General features: G+C 33.7%; 1 protein-coding gene, 1 long non-coding RNA gene and 1 pseudogene across 4 annotated transcripts in view; 1 reads left to right on the top strand and 2 right to left on the bottom strand.

Moving 5' to 3' along the window:
• Positions 1-13,198, bottom strand: part of LOC309641494 — a 664,930-nt gene that overhangs the window by 95,533 nt on the left and 556,199 nt on the right. The window lies entirely within an intron of this gene.
• LOC309641297 (protein arginine N-methyltransferase 5 pseudogene) overlaps positions 1-13,198 on the bottom strand; it is a 369,652-nt pseudogene that overhangs the window by 49,298 nt on the left and 307,156 nt on the right. The gene's annotated exons all lie outside the window — the stretch shown is intronic.
• Positions 1-13,198, top strand: part of MSH4 (mutS homolog 4) — a 93,371-nt gene that overhangs the window by 50,736 nt on the left and 29,437 nt on the right. For both annotated transcript variants that reach the window (XM_082419670.1, XM_082419669.1), the window contains 6 exons: positions 2,791-2,855; positions 3,976-4,145; positions 7,772-7,908; positions 8,914-9,017; positions 10,262-10,386; positions 11,618-11,818. In XM_082419670.1, the coding sequence (XP_082275796.1) occupies positions 2,791-2,855; positions 3,976-4,145; positions 7,772-7,908; positions 8,914-9,017; positions 10,262-10,386; positions 11,618-11,818 (802 nt within the window). The remainder of the gene's footprint in view (positions 1-2,790; positions 2,856-3,975; positions 4,146-7,771; positions 7,909-8,913; positions 9,018-10,261; positions 10,387-11,617; positions 11,819-13,198) is intronic.

Here is a 13,198-nt window from a genome sequence, read left to right as displayed (position 1 = left end):
GCAGTTAATCTTCCCTGGGGCCAGGAATTCTCTGGTAGTCCAGCATCCTGGATTCGGTGCTGCCATTCCAGAGCCTCAGGCCCATCTTCTGGTCAAGGAACCAAGACCCCGCAAGTCGCTTGTCCTGGCAATAAAGGGGATTAAAAAAAAAGACTAACAAAACCCCAGACAAATGGTAAAAAGTAAAATCAAACAAATGGAAACAGAAGCAAGGAAACATGCCACACACACAGAAAAGAAACAAAAACAGAACCAAATAAATCCAATAGCAGGAGAACAACCAGACAAACAGAAGAACCCAAGAATGAAATCAATTAAGAGGAAAGCTGACAAAAACCCAAAACCAAAAAGCAAAACCAAAGCAGAATTCTAACTGAAGAATGAAGCAAAGAAACAAAACAAACCGACAAAAACGGTATAAAAAAAAAAAAAGAGAAAGGGGAAAAAAGACAGAACAACAGAAAAACAATGTAGAAATAGAAATATATTTTTAAAAATAGAAAGTATACTAAAGAAAGAAAAAGAAGGCAAACAGAACCCTGGAGAAATTGTAAAAACAAAAACAGAAACAAGGAAACACACACACACGTGTAAGAAACAAAACAGAGCCAAATAAAACAAAAATCAAGAGAACAACCAGAGAAATACAAGAACTCAAAAATGAAATCAAACAATTAGGATTAAAACTAACATAAACACATAGCCTAAAAACCAAACCAAACCAGTGTGCCAAACGAATAAAGCAAGGAAACAGAACTGATAAAAATAATTTAAAAATAATAAAATAAAATAAAATAAAAAGGGAAAAAACACAGGCAACAGAAAAGCAAAGTAGAAATGGAAATATAAAAAAAAGAAAAAAAGAAAAAAAAGAAAAATATATTAAAGAAAAAGAGGAAGGAAAAAAATAAGGGAAAAGAACACAGAACAACATAAAAGCAAAGTAAAAATAGAAATTTATAAAAAAATAAAAATAAAAATATTTTATAAACTATGGAGATCCCAGAAGACTGAATTTAAATAAAAACAAAACTAAACAACAAACAAACAAAAAGAAAGAAAAAAAAGCTAGAGCCAACAACAGAATGAATCAAAACGTAATAAAATTAATAGTAATAATTATGTTTCCTTGGAGACTCCACTGTATGTGTCCTTACATGCCATGAGCCACAGCTCACCTCTGCCTCCCCAAGAGGCCCTCCTCTGCGTCTGGGCTGGTCTCTGGACCTGCTGTGTGCCCTGTGGGGACCACTCAGACTCTGATCTGGCCCAGTTCCTGCATGTGCTTGCCCCGAAAGTCCACAGCTGCCAGAGCTAGACCGTTTTCATTTGTGGGAACACTCATTGTCTACTCAGATATTCTATAAAAACAGGGTCTTCCTAGTGGGGATTTGATCTGCAGCTTGTACAGCTGATGGAAAGATTTTCGATCTTCTTCCTTAGTCACCCTGTCCCTGGGGTTCAGCTTTGGTTTTATCCCCACCTCTGCATGTGGTCCACCCACAGGAGTCTGGTCCTGAGGCTGCCTTGGAGCTCTTGGTCTTCCCCTGTGAGGACCAGGTGCAGAGGTGGTATGACTGCTTGGATCACGAGAGCCCTGGCGGTGCCAAATGTGCAGGAAAACCAGCGGCCACAGGCGCCGGGCCAGTTGTTTAATAAGATATTCCTCAGTTTGTGTGATTGTTTCCTCATGATTAAATACTGCTTGCACATATTTGGCAATAATACTCTATGAGCAATGTTGTATCTTTCTCAGTGTATTACATCAGGAGGCACATGATGTCATTTTTCTTTCCCTTCTTGGTGATAATAACTTTGATTAATTACTTCACTATAAAGTTATAAGTAATCTGTGGAGAGATACCGTGAGACTGTGTAAATATACTGTTTCTTGTCAAACTTTCACCCATTGATTTTGTTATTTATTAATGACTCTTACCTGAAGTAACTCTGATGGTTACAGAATGGTGATTTTTCTTATCTACTTTTAAATAGATGGGGGAGAAAAGGAGCATGTAATGATATAAATTTTTTGATTTGAAAAAGGGACAGGAAATATATCATAATACTTATAATATTTATCTTTGGAAAGGTGGTAGAATAATGAGTGATTTAAATGTTTTTCTTTATGCTGTTATGCATTTCTAGTTTTCATTGGCATGTAAATATTATTTTTCTATTAATAAGCAAAAAAGTTATTGCCATTGCCTCATAACAAAACTAAAATAGGAGGTAAAAGTCAGGTTACCTATGTTTTCTCTCTTTTCTGTTTATTCGAATAGTGATCACTCATAGTTTCCATTAAGCAAAATAAAATCCCTACTTTTGCCATATAAGAATGGAGAAGTTGCTCTATTTACAAATATACAAAACACTTTTTTAGTTTAATGTATTAATACATTTAAACCAAATTTTGGAGTTATATGTAGAGTACTCTGAATGTACAATGATAACTGTTTAACTACATTAATAAGTAGTTAATTAAACTAGTTAAACTACATTAATAAGTAGTTTAATGTTAATATTAGTTGGGCGGCAAGAAAAATAAAAGTCATAATAGTAAAGCAGTGGATGCCACTGTTTAGCCATGTGCTCTTTATCTGAAAAATGGGCCAGATACAACCTGTCTTCACCTACATACCTAAAATTTCTGTTATGAGTATATAAATGAGAAGATGAAGCAAGAAAATACTCGGTAAAATGTAAAGTACTAAACAAGTCTAAAATGCTTTGTTTGAATAATGTCATAATTTATTATCCTTAACTATCTTTTTCTTTATTCTTTAATAGATTACTCTGAAGAACTGTAACACACCTTTATTAAGAGCTTACTATGGTTCCTTGGAAGATAAGAGGTCTTTGTCATTCAACTGTTAATAAAACAGCAGATTATTTCTTTCTTCCTGATCATAACTGATTTTAAGAACTCTAATTGTATTCTATAGAACAATTACTTGAGCTTTGGTTAACAGAAATTTTAAACTGTTCATTAAAAATTTATTTATATATTACATTTTATAAATACCAATAAATAGGGTAACAGCACATTGAGGCTTTGTGTTAATGGACAATTAGAATAGCATTAAAAATTGAAATCATACAAAATTTTAATATTTCTTTTTTTTTTAACTATTCTCCAAGGCTTGCAAATATAAAAATATATTATTCTTTTGTGTTAAATCATGAAGGACTTAATGTAACCAAAAAATAGTCTATATGAATACTGAATAAGATCTAATTACAGTTTACTTTTAGTATTGCTTTTAGCAGTGGCACCTTGGTTCTTGAACAAAAAGACTTGTGATACTTAAAAACTGTTATTTCATTGATTCAAGATTCACACCTTATGTGAGGTCAGAAAATGAGGTTAATAAAACCGAATTATTACAGATAAATACAGAACAGAATACTGTAAAATAAAAGGTTAGGAAAATAGGTGTTACCAGACTCCTGGTCTGCATGATCACTGCACTTAGACACTGATAATTGAAAGGTTCCTGTTATACTGTCTCATAATATGCTTAATCTCCCTTGCACCAGCTGAGGGCAAGGACCATATGTTAATCCTTCTTTGAATCCCTGCACCTAACACAGTGATTGCTACATGGTATAAGTAAATGTTTATTGAGTCAGTGAGCATGAAGGCAGAATTTTTATAAAGTGCTTCAAGGATATATTTTATATTCACAGACACAGTTAGTATGTGTAATTTGGGAGATCTGTTTATTAGCAGTTGTAGGATTGTTCTTGGTGGTCTCATGTTATTTTAGGAGAGTAGTTATGACTGACGAAATAGTTTACAATTGATGTAGTCACAGTCCTAATTTATGTAATTTTATATATATTGCTTATTTATTTGCAAAATAATTTTCAACAGTAATTTTAAGAAAATATGTTATTTGCTATCATTAACTGTTATTCAAATTATCAATTAACATAACTGTTTGACTTATTGCCTATAATGTTCTTTTTTAGGTTTGTAATCATACTTGACAAGATTAAAACAGTAATTAATGATGATGCAAGATACATGAAAGGATGCCTGAACATGAGGACTCAGAAGTGCTATGCAGTGAGGTCTAACATAAATGAATTTCTTGACATAGCCAGAAGAACATATACAGAGATTGTAGATGACATAGCAGGTAATTTAATTACTTGAACATATTTTTTCTGTTTTTTAGAAATAAAACAAATTTTTTTAGGACATGTTGTGCTTTTTTGCTGATTATATTAATGATGCATATTTTAAATTTATTTTTTGTTACCAAATCAAATAACAGATAATGTTAACAGATATTACCATTTAAGGAGCCTTTAAAAAAAAAAAGATCTCAAAGTGTTATAATGTGTCCCTTCTTTTCTACAAACTTAAATTTAGAGTTCCTTCAAATTTAAATATAGGGTTACATGAAGGCTAGGAGAGTAGTTTACCTTTGTACAATGTTGAGTATAAATTGCATGAAAAATACTGGCTATCAGTGCTAAAGGGTTTCATTGGAGGAAGAGATACCATTTTTGTCTAGAAGAGGTAGCATTTCAGCTAGTACAGTAATTCATTTTGTGAATTTACTAATCTCCTAGTTAATATAGACACTGTTCTAGACTGGGAATACATAGTGAATAGAACAAAGTCCCTGTCCTCATGGAGCTATAATAGTAGAGACAGATAATAAAGAAACATACACACATATGTATGTGTGTGTGTATATATATATATATCCATATTGATATATAAAGTATATCAATCATATATAGTACATAATTTCACATGGATTTAAGATACATGAAGAAAAAAATAGTAGGTTAGAGGGGTCAGAGTGTGACTGAGTGTGGAGGCATAACGGATGGGAATATTTTTAGTAGAATAGCCTAAAAAGGAATTCTGCCCTCTGGCAGTGGTACAAACTGAAGCACAATGGCCTGAGGAAACCTTAAGGGATGAGTGAGGAAATTTGTTAGGATGGTATAGGGCATTTCCTTACAGAACTACTAAGAGATAAGGTCAGAAATGTAGACTGGGGATCAGAATTTAGTTTTCGAAGGCCAGATTGGAGATTTTTCCCAAGGAGAATGAAGAGGCACTGAGATATTTTAGCTCTATGGAATGAAATTGATCAAGGAGATATGTTGAGTGAATTTGAGTGGAGCAATGGAAAGAGGAACTATTATAAGTTATTACAAGTTAACAAAGCATTATTTAGGGTGTATATGAGAAGAGAGAGATGCAGAGGTTGAAGGAAGAATTGATAAGAGTTAATCATTGAACTCAAAATGGATTAAAGACCTAAATGTAAGGCCAGACACTATAAAACTCTTACTGGAAAACATAGGCAGAACACTCTTTGATGTAAATCACAGCAAGATCTTTTTTGACTCACTTCCTAGAGTAATGAAAATAAAAACAAAAATAAACAAATGGAACCTAATGAAACTTAAAAGCCTTTGCATAGCAAAGGAAACCATAAACAAGACGAAAAGACAACCCTCAGAATGGGAGAAAATATTTGCAAATGAAGTAACTGACAAAGGATTAATCTCCAAAATATACAAGCAGCTCAATATCAAAGAAACAAACAACCCAAAAAAAAAATGGGCAGAAGACCTAAACACATTTCTCCAGGAAGACATACAGATGGCCAAGAGGCACATGAAAAGATGCTCAGTGTCACTAATTATTAGAGAAATGTGAATCAAACCTACAATGAGATCACCTCACACGGGTCAGAATGGCTATCACCAAAAAATCTATATACAATAAATGCTGGAGAGGATGTGGAGAAAAGGGAACCCTCTTGCACTGTTGGTGGGAATGTAAATTGATACAGCCACTATGGAAAACAGTATGGCTGTTCCTTAAAAAACTAAAAATAGAGCTACCATATGACCCAGCAATCCCACTACAGGGCACATACCCAGAGAAAACAATAATTCAGAAAGACACATGCACCCCAGTGTTCACTGCAGCACTACAATAGCAAGGACATGGAAACAACCGAAATGTCCATCAACAGAGGAATGGATAAAGAAGGTGTGGTACATATATACAATGGAATATTACTCAACCATAAAAAGGAACAAAATTGGGTCATTTGTAGAGACGTGGATGGACCTAGAGTGGAGTAAGTCAGAAAGAGAGAAACAAATATCGTATATTAACGCATATACATAGAATCTAGAAAAATGATATAGATGATTTTATTTGCAAAGCAGAAATTGAGACCCTGATGTGGAGAACAAACGTATGGATACCAAGAGGGAAAGTGGGGGTGGTGGGATGATTGGGAGATTGGGATTGACACATATACACTATTGATACTATATGTAAAATAGATAATTAATGAGAACATACTGTGTAGCACAGGGAACTCTACTTAATGCACTGTGGTGACCTAAATGGGAAGGAAATCCAAAAAAGGGGATATATGTATATGTATAGCTGATTCATTTTGCTGTACGGTAGAAACTTACACAACATTGTAAAGCAACTGTACTACAATAAAAATTAATTTAAAAAAATATCGGGAGGGAGAATGGGTTACAGCGAGAGCTGGCTTTCTCTCTGTTTTCCAATCTGCCAAGCAGCCAGGCCTGGCTGGTTGAAGCGTGGCTCATTCCTCATCCCAGCAGAGTTTCTTTACCAACAGCAGCTGCCTTCCACTTACTCATGCCCAGTGATCTAGGGCTTGTCTCTCTCTGGAATTCCATTCATTTAGACTTGTGTCCAGATCTCTTTCAATAACTTTTATGACAGAAAATTTCTAAATTTATTGTTTTCTCATGGTTACAGTGGCACTGATGGTTTTTTGTGACTTTTTAATATCCTAGCTAAAAGTGGAACCTTCTATCATTTATTTGATTTTTTGGTTTTGTTTTTATTGGCCTTTTTAAAAAAAAAAACAACTATTTTTTTACTTCTTACTTTTTTAACTTTTTTAAACTTTTTTACTTTTTAGTAAGCTGTTTATTTTTATTCTAGCACCAGGTCCTTCTCAGTTAATTTGGAAGTAAGCACCATCTAAATGATCAGAAGGAGAACCTGGCTAAGGCTCTAAGTTTTTCTCATTCACTTTTTCATTTATTCAGTCATTTATTAAATTGGCAAACATTGATAGAACACCTACCAGCACTGAACAGAGCAGTGGACTCAACACCGTGGTGGGGCAAACACAGATGAATGACACAGTTGTGACCACAAGTTAGTGGCTTAAGTTGAGTTTTAATTGGACTCACAAGTGTCTTCTCTTAGGAGACACAGAGATATCCAGGAGTAGACAATGGGTCTCTTGTATTAAATGTGATTAAAAAAATCTTTCCTGCCTTCAAAGTTGAAAAAAATTAAAAATAATACAAATGAATCTATATACAAAATGGGAACAGACTCACAGACATAGAAAACAAACTCATGGTTACCACAGGGGAGAGGGAGGGAGGGACAAATTAGGAGTATGGAATTAACAGATACAAACTACTATACATAAAATAGATAAGTGATAAGGATTTACTATATAACACAGGGAATTATATTCAATATCTTGTAATAACCTATAATGGAATATAATGTGCAAAAAATCCCACTGGATCACTATGTTGCACACATGAAACAAATGCAATGTTGTAAAACAACTATACTTCAAAAAAAAAAAAAGGTAACAAGACCTTCCTACTTATATATAAAATAACAAGAAAATGTTATATGATTTTTTTAAACACGAGTAATTTTTCTCACTAAAATTTCTTTGTTTTTGTTTTTCTTGTTTCTGGTCACTAGGAATGATATCGCAGCTTGCAGAAAAATACAGTCTTCCTTTAAGGACAAGTTTTAGCTCTGTTCGAGGATTTTTCATTCAGATGACTACAGATTGTACAACCCTACCCAATGATCAGCTTCCTTCAGAGTTTATTAAGGTTCATTCTAGAGTTTTGGTTAGGAAATTATTGTTTCTGATTTTACAGAATTGCATTTACATATTTTCAGGCACTTCTTGAGTATTACATGACGAATTTCTGAATGTTTTGTGTATTGCTTCTCATACTCCTACCCACCCACCTAATAGCTTTACTAATCGAAAAGCGATTGAGAAGATTTTTTTTAGAGAAATACCAAACACAGTGTTTGCCACAGTTCTGGGAGCTTGGTATGGGTAAAAAAAGGAAAATGAAGAAAGAAAGTCCAAAAGGAAGTTTTGATCAAAGAAGTTTGGAAAGTACTGTACTATCTCTTCTCAATGCACATCTGCCTATTAAAGGTTTAATAAAAGTCCTAAAGTAGAGAAATTTGCTTGATTTTTTAAAATCCAGTATTGCCAAACCTTTGGGCCAGGGTGATATTTTTTTCTATATACATGTTAACTCCTCCACAATATACCAGTTTGGGGAAGTCTAACCCACTCTAATCTTTGTTTTCTCTGCCCCCAGGGAGTACCTTTTGACAAAAACAAACCATTCAACTTTCGGGTCTTTAAAATACATATTGTATTACCAAGTAATGAGGGATGGATGAAGTAAAGAATGGGCTGAGAGTTAGTAATGGGTTAGAGATTGAGTGAGGTTTGGATATGGGTCAAGGGCTAAGACAGGGAGGGATCAGAGAGGGAGTGAGGATTACTATCTACCATGCATATTATTACTTGGTAATAAGATGTAGTGTTTTAACATTTCTACATGGCTCCTTTAAGACCTGTAAAAATAGTCATGTCAGATGGACCAGGTTAAAAAATTCTGCTTTAACTTTAGAAGTGATTTTCCTTTTCTCTTTCACAAACATTATTTGGGACTTTTTTTGTGAGATTATTACCTGAAAAATTAAAGTGATTAACCTAAGTACCTATACTTCTATTGTTTTAAATCTGTATGTTTTATTTCATAAGAGTATATATGTATCTTGACCTTTGTTTTTTAATCTCCTAGCAGATTTCTAAAGTGAAAAATTCTTACAGCTTTACATCAGCAGATTTAATTAAAATGAATGAAAGATGCCAAGAGTCTTTGAGAGAAATCTATCACATGACTTACATGTAAGAGCACTTGAAATTTTTGAATACTGAATTAAATTGGTTTAATTTGAGGTACTATAAGTTTCATTAATTGACTTTTTGTCTGGTTGTGGAAAATTGTAGTTACAAATGTTAGCAAGGAAAGACCATTTTCTGGAAAACCATTTAAAACTTTAAAGTCTGTCATTGTGAATGGGATCACTGAGCCTCACAGAACATTCAGGGCAAATCTTAATTACAAAACCAAACGAAACCAGACCAAACAAACGCATTATACTGTGTTATAGAAAAAGTTTGATACCCAACCAAATTTCTACATTTCAGCAGTACTTCATTCATTCTTTTTATAAAGTTTTAAGAAATGTCATAATGACATGAGCTTGAAATACCTGTAGTACCACTGATACTTTTGTAGTATATATTCCACCATGATGTAGAACTTGGCACATCTGGGCTTATCTTGGGCCCAGATAAGTTTCATTAGGTTTATTCTTTTTCTTTAGTATGTAAGCCCTCAAATTTTCATGCCTTAGTACTGACATAACAATATCACAATAATGCCAGTCTTTTGCTGTTCATGAAACGGTAGCAATGTGTCTAGAAATAAGAACTAGGACATTGGTAAGCTGAGATGATAAAGATAAATGTTGGGCTTTCAAAACAATTTCAGAGCATAAACCAAAAAGATTATAAGATATAGTAAGCTGGGGAACATATTTCTCCATGTAAGGGAAAAACTTTTATATTATGTCACAATATGATAACTGCCACATAAAAGCTTAAATAATTATGTTGTTAGGATGTGTGTGTGTGTGTGTGTGTGTGTGAGAAGAGAGAGAGAGAGGGCGAGAGAGAATGGGTGAGAGAAAATACATAATAGCTTCTGTGTTGAATTTAACATTGCAAGAACAAAATTATTAGCAGATGGGATCTGTTGAAGTATAGTGAGGGCTTGCTTTGACCTATATAAAGTATTTCTATTAATAAAAATTTATTAATATTTAATAAAAGCAGTTATTTTAAAAACTTGGTGTTAACACACTAGAAGATGGATTCTTTGCTACTCAGTAACTGTGACCTTGAGTATAAGCTTCAATTTCCTCATCTCTAAAATGAGGCAATAGAACAATAGACTTTACCTGTAGTGTACAACTCAAATGTGAATGTTATTTTACCTCAGACAATGAATTTAATATTGTTTTACAATTGCATTGTATGTCCCTCTGTAAAAGGCACTACTTGTCTTACCAAACATGTGTTTTCAGGATAGTGTGCAAACTGCTTAGTGAGATTTATGAACATATTCATTGCTTACATAAACTGTCTGACACTGTGTCAATGCTGGATATGCTACTGTCATTTGCTCATGCCTGCACTCTTTCTGACTATGGTAAGTTATTTTCTTTGGGATAAATATGTTGCGTACTGAAATTTGTATTCCATTCAAGCAATTTTATATAACAATTATGAATGGTTTACATTTTTTTTTTTGTTACCTGAAATACAGTGTCTTCCTTATGGTCCTAGACTAAGACTTAAGATAGAGAAAGTGAAAATATCCTTAAATTTTCGTTTAAAAGTCAGAAAAGTATTTACTGAGAAACTGAGAAATCAGAAAGAAAAAAAAAAAACTGCAAGAAACTTTAAAGTTTCCCCAAATAAGAAAGACTGTATGATGGGAAAAGGTATTTTACAAAGATTTTTTTTCATCTTTGATATTTCTGTATTTCTTATGGAAATGTTAAATTTTTCAATTGGTATTATATAGGCCAAAACTTTTCAATCTTTTATGTCTCTTTTGGGGTTAAAACCTTACATTAGAGATCAGCTATTTTAATAGTTTTCTTAACTATTAAGATATTTGATGTTGCTCCATTTTGAGAGGGACCATTCTGAAACTCAAAACTTATAAATAGTGAATTTTTGATGTTAAAAATAGTAAAAAATTGTTTTCTAATCAGCCTCACTTTTATAATGAATGCTTTCAAGTTTATCCATGTGTTTCATCTAGAAGCATGTTGCATTTTAATTTTTACTTGTCCTCCCACCCTCCACCTCAGAAATTATCTATACAGACCTGATCATTGTTTCTTGCTATAAATTAACAAAATCTTTTGTGTCTGTTTTCTCTACCCTCTGAGATTTCTTTTTAGACAAAATTTCTATAACTTTGGACATAAAATTATGTTTTTATTTGGTTTTACTCTATTTTCAGACCTCATTTGGAAAGCTAAGTATGTCAAATTTGAAATAATGCTTAAGGCAAGGATTAAGTAAATGTGCAATTTTAGAGCACTTGTAAATTAATTGTTATTTTAAAAGTGTTATCAGAGGCTGGTTGATTCGTTTTAATTATGCAAATCTGAAAAAGTTATGAACTCTTTTGGAGCCCAGCACAATGACAGGGAGCTAAGTCTTAGATTTTTCTGGAAATGAATAAAAGTTGTGATGTGATTAGACTGTGTCAATTATAATTTAGAAGAATTAGAGATAAAATAATATCTTAATGATATTGTTCCAAATTGAGCCAGGTAAAATCACTAAAATATAAACAGTATGTACATACCACAGAATCTTTAAGTATAAATATATTAATCTTTCAAAAACATTTTTCTCTTTAGTTCGGCCAGAGTTTACTGATACTTTAGCAATCAAACATGGGTGGCACCCCATTCTTGAAAAAATATCTGTGGAAAAACCTGTTGCCAACAATACCTATATTACAGAAGGGAGTAATTTTTTTATCATAACTGGACCAAATATGAGTGGGAAATCCACATATTTGAAACAGATTGCTCTTTGTCAGATTATGGCCCAGATTGGTAAGTTGTGGATTTACTTTATAGTTACCAATTCTGCTCCCCATTTAAAGCATTTCTTGCCCAGTGTTTTATTTTTATTTTTTTTAACATCTTTATTGGAGTATAATTGCTTTACAATGTTGTGTTAGTTTCTGCTGTATAACAAAGTGAATCAGCTATATGCACACATATATCTCCATATCCACTCCCTCTTGCATCTCCCTCGCACCCTCCCAATCCCCCCTTCTGGGTGGTCACAAAGCACCAAGCTGATCTCCCTGTGCTATGCAGCTGCTTCCCACTAGCGATCTATTTTACATTTGTTAGTGTGTATATGTCAGTGCTACTCTCTCACTTTGTCCCAGCTTACCCTTCCCCCTCCCCGTGTCCTCAAGTCCATTCTCTACGTCTGCATCTTTATTCCTGTCCTGCCCCCAGGTTCATCAGAACCATTTTTTTTTCTTTAGATTCCATATATGTGTGTTAGCATACGGTATTTGTTTTTCTCTTTCTGAATTACTTCACTCTGCATGACAGACTCTAGGTCCATCCACCTCACTACAAATAACTCAATTTTGTTTCTTTTTATGGCTGAGTAATATTCCATTGTATATATGTGCCACATCTTCTTTATCCATTCATCTGTGGATGGACACTTAGGTTGCTTCCATGTCCTGGCTATTGTAAATAGAGCTGCAATGAACATTGTGGTACATAACTCTTTTTGAATTATGGTTTTCTCAGGGTATGTGCCCAGTAGTGGGATTGCTGGGTCATTTGGTAGTTCTATTTTAAGTTTTTTAAGGAACCTCCTTACTGTTCTCCATAGTGGTTGTATCAATTTACATGCTCACCAACAGTGTAGGAGGGTTCCCTTTTCTCCACACCCTCTCCAGCATTTATTGTTTGTACATTTTTTGATGATGGCCATTCTGACCGATGTGAGGTAAGACCTCACTGTAGTTTTGATTTGCATTTCTCTAATGATTAGTGATGTTGAGCATCCTTTCATGTGTTTGTTGGCAATCTGTATATCTTCTTCGGAGAAATGTCTGTTTAGGTCTTCTGCCCATTTTGGATTGGGTTGTTCGTTTTTTTGATATTGAGCTGCATGAGCTGCTTGTATATTCTGGAGATTAATCCTTTGTCAGTTGCTTCGTTTGCAAATATTTAATCCATTTGAAGTTTATTTTTGTGTATGGTGTTAAGGAGTGTTCTAATTTCATTCTTTTACATGTAGCTGTCCAGTTTTCCCAGGTCTACTTATTGAAGAGGCTGTCTTTTCTCCATTGTATATTCTTGCCTCCTTTGTCAAAGATAAGGTGACTATATGTGCTTGGGTTTATCTCTGGGCTTTCTGTCCTGTTCCATTGATCTATATTTCTGTTTTTGTGCCAGTAC

Source organism: Balaenoptera physalus (assembly GCF_965194825.1).
Source record: "Balaenoptera physalus genome assembly, chromosome: 1".
Taxonomy (NCBI): Eukaryota; Metazoa; Chordata; class Mammalia; order Artiodactyla; family Balaenopteridae; genus Balaenoptera; species Balaenoptera physalus.
The sequence above is the reverse complement of the archived record's forward strand: the minus strand, read 5'-3'. Positions and strand labels throughout refer to the sequence as shown.